Raw genomic sequence first — 18,208 nt, 5'->3', positions numbered from 1 at the left:
TATTTAGAGAAAACATTTAAAACATTTTTAGATATACAGTACCAGTCAAAAGTTTGGACACATCTACTCATTCCAGGGTTCTTCTTTATTTTTACTATTTTCTACATTGTAGAATACTAGTGAAGACATCCTTCTTAATGCGTTTGAGACAATCAGTTGTGTTGTGACAAAGTAGGGATGGCATACAGAAGATAGCCCTATTTGGTAAAAGACCAAATCCATATTATGGCAAGAACAGCTCAAATAAGCAAAGAGGAACGACAATCCATCATTACTTTAAGACAGTAAATCCAGAACATTTCAAGAACTTTGAAAGTTTCTTCAAGAGCAGTCGTAAAAACCAACAAGCGCTATGATGAAACTGGCTCCCATGAGGACCGCCACAGGAATGGAAGACCCAGAGTTACCTCTGCTGCAGAGGATAAAGTCATTAGAGTTAACTGCACCTCAGATTACAGCCCAAAAAAATGCTTCACAGAGTTCAATTAACAGACACATCTCAACATCAACTGTTCAGAGGAGACTGCGTGAATCAGGCCTTCATGGTTGAATTGCGGCAAAGAAACCACTACCAAAGGAAGAAGAGACTTGCTTGTGCCAATAAACACGAGCAATGGACATTCGACCGGTGGAAATCTGTCCTTTGGTCTGAGTCCGAATTGGAGATTTTTGGTTCCAACCGCCGTGTCTTTGTGAGATGCAGAGTAGGTGAACGGATGAACTCCGCATGTGTGGTTCCCACCGTGAAGCATGGAGGAGGAGGTGTGATGGTGTGGGGGTGCTTTGTTGGTGACACTGTCAGTGATTTATTTAGAGTTCAAGGCACACTTAACCAGCATGGCTACCACAGCATTCTGCAGCGAAACCCCATCCCATCTGGTTTGCACTTAGTGGGACTATCATTTGTTTTCAACAGGACAATGACCCAACACACCTCCAGGCTGTGTAAGGGTTATTTGACCAAGAAGGAGAGTGATGGAGTGCTGCATCAGATGACCTGGCTTCCACAATCACCTGACCTCAACCCAATTGAGATGGTTTGGGATGAGTTGGACCACAGAGTGAAGGAAAAGCAGCCAACAAGTGCTCAGCATATGTGGGAACTCCTTCAAGACTGTTGGAAAAGCATTCCAGGTGAAGCTGATTGAGAGAATGCCAAGAGTATGAAAAACTGTCATCAAGGCAAAGGGTGGCTACTTTGAAGAATCTCAAATATAAAATAGATTGATTTGTTTAACACTTTATTGGTTACTACATGATTCCATATGTGTTATTTCATAGTTTTGATGTCTTCACTATTATTCTACAATGTAGAAAATAGTACAAATAAAGAAAAACCCTTGAATGAGTAGGTGTGTCCAAACTTTTGACTGGTACTGTATATCGTGAGTCACCTATAAGTATGAAAAAAATTGAGATATGATTTTTAGGCCACATCGCCCAGCCCTTATTGTATGTATATGCGAGTGAGTGAGTGAGTGAGTAAGTGTGTGTGTGGGAGACGACAGCAGTGAAAGTAGGTCAGTGCATTGCCAAGGCTGCTCGTGCACAGGCACATTGTGAGTGGTGTGTGTGCGCAGGTCAGGCGCTGCGTGGGGTTGGTGTAGAAACGGACAGGCGGTGGATCAAGCTGCAGTTACATCAGCCTACTGAGGCCTTGTAGAGGAGACCCTAGCTATCACTCAGCCAGACCAGTCTGCTCCAGCCCAACAACACACACACACACACCTCCTCAGCAACCTTCAGCCACTAACACAGCAACTATAGGGCCAAATCCCCATATACAGTGCATTCGGAAAGTATTCAGACCCATTGACTTTTTCCACATTTTGTTACGTTACAGCCTTATTCTAAAATGGATTAAATAATTTTTTCCCCTCATCAATCTACACACAATACCCCATAATGACAAAGCGAAAACAGGTTTTTAGACATTTTTGCTATGAGACTCAAAATTGAGCTCAGGTGCATCCTGTTTCCATTGATCATCCTTGAGATGTTTCTACAACTTGATTGGAGTCCACCTGTGGTAAATTCAATTGATTGGACATGATTTGGAAAGGCATACACCTGTGTATATAAGGTCCCACAGTTGACAGTGCACGTCAGAGCAAAAACCAAGCCATGAGGTTGAAGGAATTGTCCGTAGAGCTCAGAGACAGGATTGTGTCGAGGCACAGATCTGGGGAAGGGTACCAAAACATTTCTGCAGCATTGAAGGTCCCCAAGAACACATTGGCCTCCATCATTCTTAAATGGAAGACGTTTGGAACCACCAAGACTCTTCCTAGAGCTGGCCGCCCGGCCAAACTGAGCAATCCGGGGAGAAGGGCCTTGGTCAGGGAGGTGACCAAGAACCCGATGGTCACTCTGACAGAGCTCCAGAGTTCCTCTGTGGAGATGGGAGAACCTTCCAGAAGGACAACCATCTCTGCAGCACTCCATCAATCAGGCCTTTATGGTAGAGTGGCCAGACGGAAGCCGCAATACACCATCCCATCTGGTTTGGGCTTAGTGGGACTATTATTTGTTTTTCAACAGGAAAATGACCCAACACACCTCCAGCCTGTGTAAGGGCTATTTTACACAGGCTTTTAGAAGGAGAGTGATGGAGTGCTGCATCAGATGACCTGGCCTCCACAATCCCCTGAACTCAACCCAATTGAGATGGTTTGGGATGAGTCGGACCGCAGAGTGAAGGAAAAGCAGCCTACAAGTGCTCAGCATATGTGGGAACTCCTTCAAGACTGTTGGAAAAGCATTCCAGGTGAAGCTGGTTGAGAGAATGCCAAGAGTGTGCAAAGCTGTCATCAAGGCAAAGGGTGGCTATTTGAAGAATCTCAAAATATATTTTGATTTGTTACTACATTTTTGGTTACTACATGATTCCATATGTGTTATTTCATAGTTTTTATGTCTTCACTATTATTCTACAATGAAAAAAATTGTCAAAATAAAGAAAAACCCTTGAATGAGTAGGTGTGTCCAAACTTTTGACTGGTAGTGTATGTAAATGTTATATTTCGGGGTTTTTATTTTTAATAAACTTGCTAAAATTTCTACAAACCTGTTTTTGCTTTGTCATTATGGGGTATTGTGTGTAGATGGATTAAATACTTTTTTTCCTCATACATTTTTGAATAAGGCTGTAACGTAACAAAATGCACTGTATACTCTCAAAATCTCTCAAATTCTCACACAAATCTCCCATTGACATAACTGCATGATAACACAAGAATTCAAGTTAAGTGTGCGCAGGCAGTGTGCATGTCAGTTTAAGATTCTGCCCTTACTGTGCTTGGCTCAAACTCCTATTCCTCAACACCAACAGGGCCGAAGAAGCGGGTAGTTTCTGGGGTACTATGCAAACACAGATGACCATGAGAGACCAAATCTGAAGGGTAGTAGCAAGGTTATATTGTACTTCTGAGGGGATGAGGGAATGCTTCTTGTTGAGTATGTGTAGTGGTGGAAAGAATTTACTCTTGAAAGGCAATGAAGATCATCGCCGTCATCATCACCTTGTCAATCGTCTGCTAAGTGATTAAAAGGTAAATGCACTGTGTTCTTACCTCTGCTCTGAGGTGTCGCATGGTGAGCCCTTCCTCTTGCGGGACTCTGGCGTGGCAGGGTCCAGGGCCCTTTCCCCTACAGCACTCATTCTGAGCTTCAGAGAAGAGAAGAGGACAGGGTTAGCCTGGGTAAGAATCCACAATCACAGCTGATTCAAAATCAGACATAACACCACTCATCATGGAGGAGACAAAGAAGTTAACAACACAGCCTAACGCAGGTAGAACCATCTTGGCCTCTGGTCAGCATAACCTGAATCAGGATTGGTTTTAGAGCTGGGACACAAAGGGGTGAATCTGATTGGTCCATTTGACAGGAAATCACATCTTCATTTCCCTTCTAATTGCAGATCCATGTTAGGCATCTGAAGCGAAAGGGACCCCGCTGACCACACACAAAATATTGCATCAAATCAGCCACTAAAGTCCATTGCGCGTGAGATGCCGCTGTCGAGCAAGATGAAACATAATTGAGCAAGCAAACACTGAGTCGAGAGCGCAGAGGATGGATCCCGTGAGAGCACACGCCAGTCGATAGCGCAGAAATTTGGTCGAGAGAGCAAAGGATGTGTCCTGCGAGCGGACAGGTCAAACTTGAGAGCTTGGGCGCACAGAACATCACTGCCGCAGATCAAAAATAAAAATGTCTGAATCAAAAAATATAGAACCGTAAGCAACATTGCTCAAACGTGTAACAATTTTTTGGGAAAGCATCAAATTGTCCACCAACAATACTAGTCACATGTCTTTGTCAAGTTTTCACTCTCAATTTATCAAGATGCTCTCTCTCAAGACTTGGCACCTTTGGGTTTCAATTTCCCTTTTTTCTCTCAAATGAATTTCAGGCTGGTGGGTTAGAGGCGGGTGCATGTCTAGAAACCTTAGATTGGTCACTTTCACTAGAGTGATGGACGAACTAACAAATGCTTGAGTCTAGTGTTGTCATTCCAGTGTTGAGTCGTGTGATTGGTTGAGTTTCCTTGGGTGCATGATGTAAAACAGATGCACTTCAGAGCTTCAGAGCCATCTGTTAAGCTTGCTAACCGGCTTGAACAGTAAGCGCCGAACAACTTGAGTAACCCAGCTTCAAAGTAATTGGGAAATACATTTAATCGCTATACTATACCTTGAGTTGAGTGGAATCTACTTGCTAAAGTTAGCTAACTAGCCAGATAGTTAATTACTTATTAGCCAACAAAGTTAAGCTGTAAGACGAAAAGCAGATGGTCAGCTCTAGCTAAGTAACGCCATAGTCCACCACTAGCTAATTGTTCGTCTTCACCTTTCCACAAAGTGTCTGGTATGTGTTTGCTTGATATGAGGGAGGTAACAATACAATAATGTATCAAATAATAGGTGGAATATGGGCATAATGTGGCTGTGATCTAGCAAGTTCATTCATTATACACTATGTCCTGGCCATCATTTAATATACAGTGGGGAAAAAAAGTATTTAGTCAGCCACCAATTGTGCAAGTTCTCCCATTTAAAAAGATGAGAGAGGCCTGTAATTTTCATCATAGGTACACGTCAACTATGACAGACCAATTGAGAGAAAAAATTCCAGAAAATCACATTGTAGAATTTTTTAATGAATTTATTTGCAAATTATGGTGGAAAATAAGTATTTGGTCACCTACAAACAAGCAAGATTTCTGGCTCTCACAGACCTGTAACTTCTTCTTTAAGAGGCTCCTCTGTCCTCCACTCGTTACCTGTATTAATGGCACCTGTTTGAACTTGTTATCAGTATAAAAGACACCTGTCCAAAACCTCAAACAGTCACACTCCAAACTCCACTATGGCCAAGACCAAAGAGCTGTCAAAGGACACCAGAAACAAAATTGTAGACCTGCACCAGGCTGGGAAGACTGAATCTGCAATAGGTAAGCAGCTTGGTTTGAAGAAATCAACTGTGGGAGCAATTATTAGGAAATGGAAGACATACAAGACCACTGATAATCTCCCTCGATCTGGGGCTCCACGCAAGATCTCACCCGTGGGGTCAAAATGATCACAAGAACGGTGAGCAAAAATCCCAGAACCACACGGGGGGACCTAGTGAATGACCTGCAGAGAGCTGGGACCAAAGTAACAAAGCCTACCATCAGTAACACACTACGCCGCCAGGGACTCAAATCTTGCAGTGCCAGATGTGTTCCCCTGCTTAAGCCAGTACATGTCCAAGCCCGTCTGAAGTTTGCTAGAGGATTGGGAGAATGTCATATGGTCAGATGAAACCAAAATATAACTTTTTGGTAAAAACTCAACTCGTCGTGTTTGGAGGACAAAGAATGCTGAGTTGCATCCAAAGAACACCATACCTACTGTGAAGCATGGGGGTGGAAACATCATGCTTTGGGGCTGTTTTTCTGCAAAGGGACCAGGACGACTGATCCGTGTAAAGGAAAGAATGAATGGGGCCATGTATCGTGAGATTTTGAGTGAAAACCTCCTTCCATCAGCAAGGGCATTGAAGATGAAACGTGGCTGGGTCTTTCAGCATGACAATGATCCCAAACACACCGCCCGGGCAACGAAGGAGTGGCTTCGTAGAAGCATTTCAAGGTCCTGGAGTGGCCTAGCCAGTCTCCAGATCTCAACCCCATAGAAAATCTTTGGAGGGAGTTGAAAGTCCGTGTTGCCCAGCGACAGCCCCAAAACATCACTGCTCTAGAGAAGATCTGCATGGAGGAATGGGCCAAAATACCAGCAACAGTGTGTGAAAAACCTTGTGAAGACTTACAGAAAACGTTTGACGTGTGTCATTGCCAACAAAGGGTATATAACAAAGTATTCAGAAACTTTCGTAATTGACCAAATACTTATTTTCCACCATAATTTGCAAATAAATTCATTGAAAATCCTACAATGTGATTTTCTGGAATTTTTTTCTCATTTTGTCTGTCATAGTTGACGTGTACCTATGATGAAAATTACAGGCCTCTCTCATCTTTTTAAGTGGGAGAACTTGCACAATTGGTGGCTGACTAAATACTTTTTTCCCCACTGTACAGTAGCTAAATACACTGCTCAAGAAAATAAAGGGAACACTAAAATAACACATCCTAGATCTGAATGAATGAAATAATCTTATTAAATACTTTTTTCTTTACATAGTTGAATGTGCTGACAACAAAATCACACAAAAATTATCAATGGAAATCAAATGTATCAACCCATGGAGGTCTGGATTTGGAGTCACACTCAAAATTAAAGTGGAAAACCACACTACAGGCTGATCCAACTTTGATGTAATGTCCTTAAAACAAGTCAAAATGAGGCTCAGTAGTGTGTGTGGCCTCCACGTGCCTGTATGACCTCCCTACAACGCCTGGGCATGCTCCTGATGAGGTGGCGGATGGTCTCCTGAGGGATCTCCTCCCAGACCAGGACTAAAGCATCCGCCAACTCCAGGACAGTCTGTGGTGCAATGTGGCGTTGGTGGATGGAGCGAGACATGATGTCCCAGATGTGCTCAATTGGATTCAGGTCTGGGGAACGGGCGGGCCAGTCCATAGCATCAATGCCTTCCTCTTGCAGGAACTGCTGACATACTCCAGCCACATGAGGTCTAGCATTGTCTTGCATTAGGAGGAACCCAGGGCCAACCGCACCAGCATATGGTCTCACAAGGGGTCTGAGGATCTCATCTCGGTACCTAATGGCTGTCAGGCTACCTCTGGCGAGCACATGGAGGGCTGTGCGGCCTCCCAAAGAAATGCCACCCCACACCATGACTGACCCACCGCCAAACCGGTCATGCTGGAGGATGTTGCAGGCAGCAGAACGTTCTCCACGGCGTCTCCAGACTCTATCACGTCTGTCACATGTGCTCAGTGTGAACCTGCTTTCATCTGTGAAGAGCACAGGGCGCCAGTGGCGAATTTGCCAATCTTGGTGTTCTCTGGCAAATGCCAAACGTCCTGCACGGTGTTGGGCTGTAAGCACAACCCCCACCTGTGGACGTCGGGCCCTCATACCACCCTCATGGAGTCTGTTTCTGACCATTTGAGCAGACACATGCACATTTGTGGCCTGCTGGAGGTCATTTTGCAGGGCTCTGGCAGTGCTCCTCCTGCTCCTCCTTGCACAAAGGCGGAGGTAGCGGTCCTGCTGCTGGGTTGTTGCCCTCCTACGGCCTCCTCCACGTCTCCTGATATACTGGCCTGTCTCCTGGTAGCGCCTCCATGCTCTGGACACTACGCTGACAGACACAGCAAACCTTTTTGCCACAGCTCGCATTGATGTGCCATCCTGGATGAGCTGCACTACCTGAGCCACTCATGCTACCACTAGAGTGAAAGCACTGCCAGCATTCAAAAGTGACCAAAACATCAGCCAGGAAGCATAGGAACTGAGAAGTGGTCTGTGGTCACCACCTGCAAAACCAGTCCTTTATTGGGGGGTGTCTTGCTAATTGCCTATAATTTCCACCTGTTGTCTATTCCATTTGCACAACAGCATGTGAAATTTATTGTAATCAGTGTTGCTTCCTAAGTGGACAGTTTGATTTCACAGAAGTGTGATTGACTTGGAGTTACATTGTGTTGTTTAAGTGTTCCCTTAATTTTTTTGAGCAGTGTATAATGACTCCACTGTTGGGAATGACATGTGGGTACACACATAATAAGGGACAGTTAGAAATGTACTGGGGTGGGGGAGTTGTCCAAAATAGGGGAAGGTTGTCCAACTTTTTCTTTTGATTTGGGGAGGGTTGTGTGTTTTTTTATTGAGCACATGGGAGGGTAGTGTGTTTTTTTCCCTGGTTTACATTCACTCTTTTGCAGGTTTTACTATATGTCTTCCATCCTAGCCAAATTTCCTCATCTGCTTGTAGGTGCCTCCCCTATCAACGTGTTTTGGTACTTCCCTTACGCACTACGCTTTGAATGTTTAATTCCATTTGGATCAGTTGTGGGTCTACTCTACAGTCTATAAGGTGTAGAAAGGCACGGTCTTATTCTGGTAACATGATGATTATTCTGGTAACATGATGATCGACGCTTGGCTGCTGTTGGACAAATAAAAATAATCTCGTATTTTGGTCCATTATAATCTCATAGGCTATACCCGCACTGCATCGGTGAGCCATTGGCTAGAGTGCACATGCCAATATCAGAGTGGGCACATTCGCTATACCTACATTACATTTTTTGTGACAAAACCATCAGTAGGCGTGGAGATGAAAATGCGATGGAAACCCATTAAAAACCTTTTTATTTGGTACTTGGGAATTTAAAGTTATTTTTATGTGCAACAAGTACATTTGATGGAAACACAACTGTGATGGGAAAATGCGCATATTGATTTGATGCAGATTTTAGAATAATTGCATGGAAATCTGTCCCCAGGTGGATGGAAACCTAGCTATAGACACCCTAAAGATTCTGGCAAGTGCACTAGTCCAGTGTCTCTTTGATTATGCCTGCACATCATGGTTCACCAGCAGCCTCAAACCTATAAAGAATAAGCTACAGACCAGCCAAAACAAGCTTGTAAGAATTGTACTCAAACTCCCCCCTCATACTCATCTGGAGGTCGGGAATCTTAAGCAGCTAGGCTGGCTGGCTGTGGAAAGAATAGTAGTATTAACTCAACTTGGTCTGGTCCACAGAATTATCAGACTCAGCCCCCATGTACCTATCCAGCAACTTTTCATTTGTTCGAGATGTCCACCAGCATAATGCCAGTGCCAGAGACTCTAATATTCACTGTTTTAAATCTAAGAGTCTATCTGGTAAGAACACATTTTTATATACCGGCACTGTTGAGTGGAACAAACTACCACAGCAACTCAAAGCCATATCAACCATAACCACTTTTTAAAATAATGTCAAAAGCTGGCTGATGTGTGGACAGTATAACCTTTTTTTTTGTCTGTATCTCTGTAATTTGTCTGTATCTCTGTAATGTGTCTGTATCTATATAATGTGTCTGTATCTATATAATGTGTCTGTATCTATATAATGTGTCTGTATCTCTGTAATGTGTCTGTATCTATATAATGTGTCTGTATCTCTGTAATGTGTCTGTATCTATATAATGTGTCTGTATCTCTGTAATGTGTCTGTATCTATATAATGTGTCTGTATCTCTGTAATGTGTCTGTATCTATATAATTGTATACAGTGGGGAAAATAGTATTTAGTCAGCCACCAATTGTGCAAGTTCTCCCACTTAAAAAGATGAGAGAGGCCTGTAATTTTCATCATAGGTACACGTCAACTATGACAGACAAATTGAGGGAAAAAAATCCAGAAAATCACATTGTAGGATTTTTAATGAATTTATTTGCAAATTATGGTGGAAAATAAGTATTTGGTCACCTACAAACAAGCAAGATTTCTGGCTCTCACAGACCTGTAACTTCTTCTTTAAGAGGCTCCTCTGTCCTCCACTCGTTACCTGTATTAATGGCACCTGTTTGAACTTGTTATCAGTATAAAAGACACCTGTCCACAACCTCAAACAGTCACACTCCAAACTCCACTATGGCCAAGACCAAAGAGCTGTCAAAGGACACCAGAAACAAAATTGTAGACCTGCACCAGGCTGGGAAGACTGAATCTGCAATAGCTAAGCAGCTTGGTTTGAAGAAATCAACTGTAGGAGCAATTATTAGGAAATGGAAGACATACAAGACCACTGATAATCTCCCTCGATCTGGGGCTCCACGTAAGATCTCACCCGTGGGGTCAAAATGATCACAAGAACGGTGAGCAAAAATCCCAGAACCACACGGGGGGACCTAGTGAATGACCTGCAGAGAACTGGGACCAAAGTAACAAAGCCTACCATCAGTAACACACTACGCCGCCAGGGGACTCAAATCCTGCAGTGCCAGACGTGTCCCCCTGCTTAAGCCAGTACATGTCCAGGCCCGTCTGAAGTTTGCTAGAGTGCATTTGGATGATCCAGAAGAGGATTGGGAGAATGTCATATGGTCAGATGAAAACAAAATAGAACTTTTTTGGTAAAAACTCAACTCGTCGTGTTTGGAGGACAAAGAATGCTGAGTTGCATCCAAAGAACACCATACCTATTGTGAAGCATGGGGGTGGAAACATCATGCTTTGGGGCTGTTTTTCTGCAAAGGGACCAGGACGACTGATCCGTGTAAAGGAAAGAATGAATGGGGCCATGTATCGTGAGATTTTGAGTGAAAACCTCCTTCCATCAGCAAGGGCATTGAAGATGAAACGTGACTGGGTCTTTCAGCATGACAATGATCCCAAACACACCGCCCGGGCAACGAAGGAGTGGCTTCGTAAGAAGCATTTCAAGGTCCTGGAGTGGCCTAGCCAGTCTCCAGATCTCAACCCCATATAAAATCTTTGGAGGGAGTTGAAAGTCTGTGTTGCCCAGCGACAGCCCCCAAAACATCACTGCTCTAGAGGAGATCTGCATGGAGGAATGGGCCAAAATAGCAGCAACAGTGTGTGAAAACCTTGTGAAGACTTACAGAAAACGTTTGACCTGTGTCATTGCCAACAAAGGGTATATAACAAAGTATTGAGAAACTTTTGTTATTGACCAAATACTTATTTTCCACCATAATTTGCAAATAAATTCATTAAAAATCCTACAATGTGATTTTCTGGATTTTTTTCTCTCATTTTGTCTGTCATAGTTGACGTGTACCTATGATGAAAATTACAGGCCTCTCTCATCTTTTTAAGTGGGAGAACTTGCACAATTGGTGGCTGACTAAATACTTTTTTCCCCCACTGTATGTATTTATATAAAAAATAGGGACCAGAATGGAAATAAGTCCATGACTTTATTGTCCAATCCCGGTCACTTTGAAAAATCTTTGTACTGTATGTGCATTTGAAAAGTATTCAGACCCTTGACTTTTTCCACATTTCATTACGTTACAGCCTTATTCTAAAATGGATTGAATTATTTTTTCCCGCCTCATCAATCTACACACAATACCCCATAATGACAAAGCAAAAACCGGATAAGACATTTTTGCAAATGTATATATAAAAAAAGAATTTCCCCTAGACTTCTCAACAGCTTCTACCCCCAAGCCATAAGACTCCTGAACAGCTAATCATGGCTACCCGGACTATTTGCACTGCCCCACCACCCCATCTTTTTACGCTGCTGCTACTCTGTTAATTATTTATGCATAGTCACTTTAACTCTACCCACATGTACATATTACTTCAACTACCTCAACTAGCCGGTGCCCCCGCACATTGACTCTGCACCGGTACCCCCCTGTATATATAGCCTCCCTACTGTTATTTTACTTCTGCTCTTTTTTTCTCAACACTTTTTTTGTTGTTTTATTTTACTTTTTTATTAAAAATAAATGCACACTGTTGGTTAAGGGCTGTAAGTAAGCATTTCACTGTAATGTCTGCACCTATTGTATTCGGCGCATGTGGCCAATAAAATTTGATTAGATTAGCTGATCATTGTCTGCAGCTGGTTATGATGGTAGTGTAGGCCTAATGAAACAGTCAGGGAGAGTGAGCTCTTTCTTGGTGGTCAGTAAACACTCAACCTTCTGGCCCGTAGCCCTGCGTGGCTGAAGAGGCCACGATATCCACGTTTATGAACACAGGGTCGCTACAGTTATTATTTGTGGTCATAAACAATAGAGTTAATTCAACAAAACAAATTACAGTACAAGGGGAGGGTCTTGAAAATATTTTTAACATTGGGGAGGGGGATACATTTTTATTAATATGATTAAACAGCTAAACTCAGGTTAACATGTCATCATGGTATACACCAGAGGAGGCTGGTGGGAGGAGCTATAGGAGGACGGGCTCATTGTATTGGCTGGAATGGAATCAATGGAACGGAGTCAAACAAGTTGTTTCTATTGCTTGACGTGTTTTGTACCATTCCATTTATTCTATTCCAGCCTTTACAATGAGTCCTTCCTCCTATAGCTCCTCCACCAGCCTTCTCTGGTACACACAGCATTCAAAGTAGGACTGAGGACAAAGTAACGCCATGCATTCACCAAACATTTAACTGAGGAAAACAGATTATTTTTTATAGTAAATGTCTGATTGGAAACTACCATTGTCTATCAAATTAGTGTCAAATTATTTTAAATAGGCATTGGAAGTTTTATTGAGTACAGGCAGTAATACAGGAGTCAAATCGCGTAGGGAGTCTCATCAGATCAGATGTTATCAGCACGCCAGAGCCATCTGTGGAAAGAGCACAAGTAGAACAAAGATATACAGTGCCTTCCGAAAGTATTCACAACCCTTTACTTTTTCCACATTTTGTTGTGTTACAGCTTGAATTTAAAATGGATTAAATGTAGATTGTGTCACTGATCTACACACAATACCCAATAATGTCAAAGTGGAATTATGTTTTCAGACAATTTTACAAATTAATAAAAAATCAAAAGCTGAAATGTTGAGTCAAAAAGTTTTCAACCCCTTTGTTATGGCAAGCCGAAATAACTTCAGGAGCAAAAATGTGCTTAACAAGTCAGATAATACATTGCATGGACTAACTCTGTGTGCAATAATGGTGTTTAACATGTTTTTTTTAATTACTATCCCATCTCTGTACACCACACATACTGTACAATTATCTGTAAGGTCCCTCAGTTGAGCAGGGAATTTCAAGCACAGATTCCACGACAAAGACCAGGGAGGTTTAACAATGACTCGCAAAGAAGGGCACCCATTGGTAGATGGGAAAAAATAAAGGTGATTCTAACATGTATTGAATCAGGGGGTTGAATAGTTATCTAATCAAAATATATTAGTGTTTTATTTTCCATTAATAAAAAAAAAAAAAAAAGTGAGACTTTTTCTTCCACTTTGACAGAGTATTTTGTACAGATCGTTGACAAAAATTACAATTAAATCCATTTTAATCCCACTTTGTAACAACGAAAAAGTCAAGGGGTGTGAATACTTTCTGAAGGCACTGTATGTGCAAACTGATAAATGTATCATTCAACATAAAATTCCACCTAAAACAATCAACTTCTCACATCCTCTCTACTCGCATCCTTCTCAAAACCCATTGGAGGTCTGAGGGGAGAAACCTTGGGTCCTTTCCTCCAATGGGGTTTTAGGAGGAGGCACGGAAATAGGACGCAAGGAATCGAGGAAATATAAATTGTCACAGAGCTGTTGCATATTTGACTCAATATGGAATGGCAGATGTCACTATGTGGGACTGAGCAGAGGTGTACAATCTGCGCCATTTGTCCGTATTATTGAGCCATAAGAAACCTTCAGTTAATTAAAACATAAATGAGTATGTTTAAGCAGTCATACATGACAGTTGGGAGTGCAGTGCCATACCTTTAGCTCCCTGGTGCAGCAGAGCTGACACGCTAAAGATGAAGTTGAGGCAGATGTCTGTGGAGGTGGTCTTCACTACGCTCTGGCTGTTCTCCAGACAGCGCTAGCGCTGGAATGTGTCCCAGGCACTGTTGGTGGCCAGGTCACCTACCTCAGAACCAGTGAAGATCTCCAGGTTCTTACAGTAGGGCATCAGCACAATCTATAGAGAGGACAGAAATATGCAGAAGATGGAATTAGATTTAGTATGGAGTCGAAGGGCTGAATCCCAACATAAAATCCTTGTAGCTCGAATTTTTATGCAAGTGACACCAATGCATGATTTATGCAAACGTCTCAGTTGTGTCTAGGTGTTTAACAGTGTGTGTGTGGGAACTAACCGAGCCAATCAGTGTGTATGGGGACTGGACATCACTAAGTGCAGAGTAGAGGGGCAAGCTCAGATGAACAATGTAGTCCATCCCTGCCTCGAAACACTTGTCTGGGGAGCACCAAATATCTGAGGAGACAAGAGAGAAAAGGATGTCACAAAACACTACACTAAACCACACACAATAAAATGTGTGCAAACAAAACACAGGCATGTAATACAGGGTGTATACAGACTCGGAGTAGACTCATATAGACAACATGTATATTCTACACTACACACTTGCATATACAGACCCATTACTCACTCTCTTACGCACAACAAACATACACAGAGAGAGACTAGGTGTGTGTTTACCGTGATCCAGGGTGGAGGAATATCATCTGGTTGTCGTCATCAGGCATGGTGTTCGCACAGCGGCTGTTTGTTGAGGCCACACTGGGACGCATTACTGTCATCAACACCTCCTCCCACTGGTCCGGTAACTACGCCAACACAACAGGTACATAGATATTGGTGTTTGATACCCCTGGTCAGGACTCCACTGAAGAAGGTGGAGGGATACATATGTGCTGAGTTGTGTAAGTCACAAGTTGAGTTAGGGAACACCCATGACCCCAAGTCTTAGACGAAAGTTACATCAAGGTCAAAGGTGACTCGCAGGTCCAAACTTGGCGTCCTCTTCCTCGTAGGTGTAGTGGTCCAGGGCAATGAAGTAGAAGCCTGACTCCACTTTGTGAGACATAAAATATGTTCTCTACACTCACCCGTCTCCTGAGAACAACTGCAGCGAGAGAGTGAAAATATGATGTCAGAAAATGGCATAGACAAGAGTTCAATTGGAGTTAGACCGTTTGAACATCTTAGTGTTGCATTTAAAGTCCATTTAAAAAGTCTGCTGCTGTATTAAAAGAGGCAACTATGGATAATAATTTAGCCAAATAAGTGATAACATACTATGGGACTGAGGCGAGCTGTACCAATCCACGCCACTCGTCAGTCAGTATGGCTCAGTATTGAACAGCCTGCTGTCATTTCATGCCCAACCCTCGTCGAAGAGCTATCCTCCTATAGGTTGTCACTTCATCCCTTACCTAACCTACTTGTACATATTTAGCATAGAACCATCCTCTGTATATAACCATCTTTCTAACCCAATAAACAGTAGTTGGTCAATGTCAATAACAAGTTATCCTCTCTACGTAACATTGGTCCTAATAACAATGCCTCCATATAGTGTCAAAGCAATTAGAGGAACTCAGTACCACTAATGATTACGTTACAGGGTGATTGATAGAAGTCAAGGTTTCCTGCAGGAAGTCCCCAGAGTGCTGTGCATAGAGGAGAGCCAAGGTACTTGGAACAGAGTGTATCTCCGATCTTTGTCAGCTAAGCAGAGAACAACTTCCCCACCACATAGTGACAGTGGGCCAGCATGGAGAGAGGGATGGAGAGAGAAGATGGTTAGAGGTCATTCTCTTTTATTTTAACTGCACAAAAACTGCCAGAGTAAAAGTAATCCGATCTGTATTTCAAATAGACTATCTCAAAGTATGCAGTTAGTGGTTTACAATATTGGCTATTTCATTTCAGAGTTTGAGCTTGGCTCCCACTCACCCCATCTCAATCAAGGGCCTCTACCCCAGTGATGGCCTTCCCTGTCTGTTCTCACCACTCCCTCCCAGTCATGCTGGTCTTCCAAGTCCTCCTTCTCTACCAACCCCTCGTTAACTTAGTTAGCTAGCTACAATGCTCTTGGTTAACCAAAGATACTGGTACATTTTATATGTGGTTAAACATTAGCTAGCTTTAGCTTCCTAGCTAGCTGCTAGCTGACGACAACCTAGCTTGCCTAATCAATAGCCTGCTTTAACATCAGAATACCAAATAACTACCTACTTCAATTTCAATACTGAAATCCTAGTTGATTAGTTGGCTGGTTAGGTTCTCTACTGAAAAACTATAGAGCTTACCTTTTTATCGTCGGCAATCGTCCATTCTTCAACACCATCAACTTGCCTTTAGTCTTAGCGGGAGTTGCCAACAACCGGATGTATCCGGTTTTCAGGGATACAGCTAATTCAACCTAGCTTTCTTTTCTGCTGAAAACCAGATGTGGGAACTCCACTCAGGGGTTTTCTTTTTTACACCTGCTACGTTAGGTTACATTGCCGTTCAACGTCAAAATCCGGTTTCCACTAGATAACACAGCCACAAAATAGGCTGTATCGTAAAAATTCAATTTAAGGTTAGGGTTAGGCATATGGTTAGCAGTGTGGTTAGGTTTAAAATCAGATTTTAAGAAGATAAATTGTAGAAATAGGCTGGGTTTGGCCATAATAATTATGACTTTGCGGACGTGTTAACTAGTGACGACCATGTTCATTGGCCAGAATTTTCACCTGTAATAAAATGATAGTAAAAGATTGCAGTTGCGAGAGCAAGATTTTTAAGTATCTCTGCAAAACAAAACAAAAAATCTCTGCTCTCTAATTAATATTTTGCATGCGGCAATGATGTTCTGCTTGCTCAGTCACATTTGCAACTCAAGTTTAATTTGCACGACCCCGCTGCCTGTGCACTCGCAGGACCCATCCTCTGCTTGCTCGACCACATTCTTCACTCTCGACTGGTCTGTGCATTCGCATCACTCATTCTCCGTTCGCATCACTCATTCTCCGTTCGCGGCACTCATTCCAAGCAGTGTTATCAGTAGTGGGGCTGTGCTGGGTTTTTTTAATGGAGATTTCTGCAGCTGGATGCATGGCTGAGGTGAGGATCACAGGCATGTTACTGTAGGGGAGGCAGACAGCACCAAAGATCAAAGACTAAGACTGGTTAAATTAAAGAGGCCTGTCCTATACAGATTTGTGGCGCTGGAAATCACAGCGATTCATCACAGCAGTTGTTAATGAAAAAAAAATGTCCCCTCGTATTTGTGCGTCACACTTTAAGTCATCTGACTGGCGTGGGTAAATGATCATGGAGTTTGTTAGGGGTTTCCATAATGCCAAAATATAGCCCAAAGTGGTGTAATGGCTGATTTTGCTTTTGCAGCGATTGTTTTTTTCTTCCCTTGGTTGACCATTCTTTGGCCTTCTCTGTGCTCCACAAGCGGTGCAATGTCGGACTGTGGTTCAGCATTAATTGTTGTTTGTGTTTGTCTGCAGCTATATATGTACTACATATGAGGCTGCAGACACTGTGTGGTCAATCTGTGGTCGACTGTGGTCAGATGCATGGTCAGTGGCTGTGTGTGGTTGCCTCCCCACTGGCCCCACAGTGCCTGTTGTTGATTTGCAGAGCACTGCAGGATGATCTTTCTCTGTGTGCATCAGGTGTTGTCAGCAGCTAGCTGTAGCCATGGCAACAGGACATGCTCAGGCTAGTCGTTCTATGAGAGAATTCTACAGCTCATCTGCCTGACTGAGAAGAACACAGTACAAAAACAATAGCATCATAAAGCATGGATCACTCTTGTCCTACATACAGTGCCTTCGGAAATTATTCAAACCCCTTGACTTTTTCCAAATTTTGTTAGGTTACAGCCTATTCAAAAATGTATTTAAATGTTTTTCCCCCCCCATCTATCGCCACACAATACCCCATAATGACAAAGCAAAAACAGGATTTTAGAACATTTTGCTAATTTATTAAAAATAAAAAAACTGTTATCACATTTACATAAGTATTCAGACCCTTTACTCAGTACTTTGTTGAAGCACCTTTGGCAGTGATTACAGCCTCAAGTCTTCTTGGGTATGACGCTACAAGCTTGGCACACCTGTATTTGGGGAGTTTCTCCCATTCTTCTCTGCAGATCCTCTCAAGCTCTGTCAGGTTGGATGGGGAGTGCTGCACAGCCATTTTTCAGGTCTCTCCAGAGATGTTCAAATCGGGTTCAAGTCCGGGCTCTAGCTGCGCCATTCAAGGACATTCAGAGACTTGTCCTGAAGCCACTC

The 18,208-nt window shown here is 42.8% G+C and overlaps 1 protein-coding gene across 1 annotated transcript in view; it reads right to left on the bottom strand.

Moving 5' to 3' along the window:
* Positions 1-18,208, bottom strand: part of LOC121548874 (nuclear receptor coactivator 1-like) — a 96,667-nt gene that overhangs the window by 40,584 nt on the left and 37,875 nt on the right. The window contains 1 exon segment of the mRNA XM_041860496.2: positions 3,573-3,667. Within this exon segment, the coding sequence (XP_041716430.2) occupies positions 3,573-3,661 (89 nt within the window). The 5' untranslated portion in view covers positions 3,662-3,667.

Source organism: Coregonus clupeaformis, chromosome 33 (genome assembly GCF_020615455.1).
Source record: "Coregonus clupeaformis isolate EN_2021a chromosome 33, ASM2061545v1, whole genome shotgun sequence".
Classification (NCBI taxonomy): domain Eukaryota; kingdom Metazoa; phylum Chordata; class Actinopteri; order Salmoniformes; family Salmonidae; genus Coregonus; species Coregonus clupeaformis.
The sequence above is the reverse complement of the archived record's forward strand: the minus strand, read 5'-3'. Positions and strand labels throughout refer to the sequence as shown.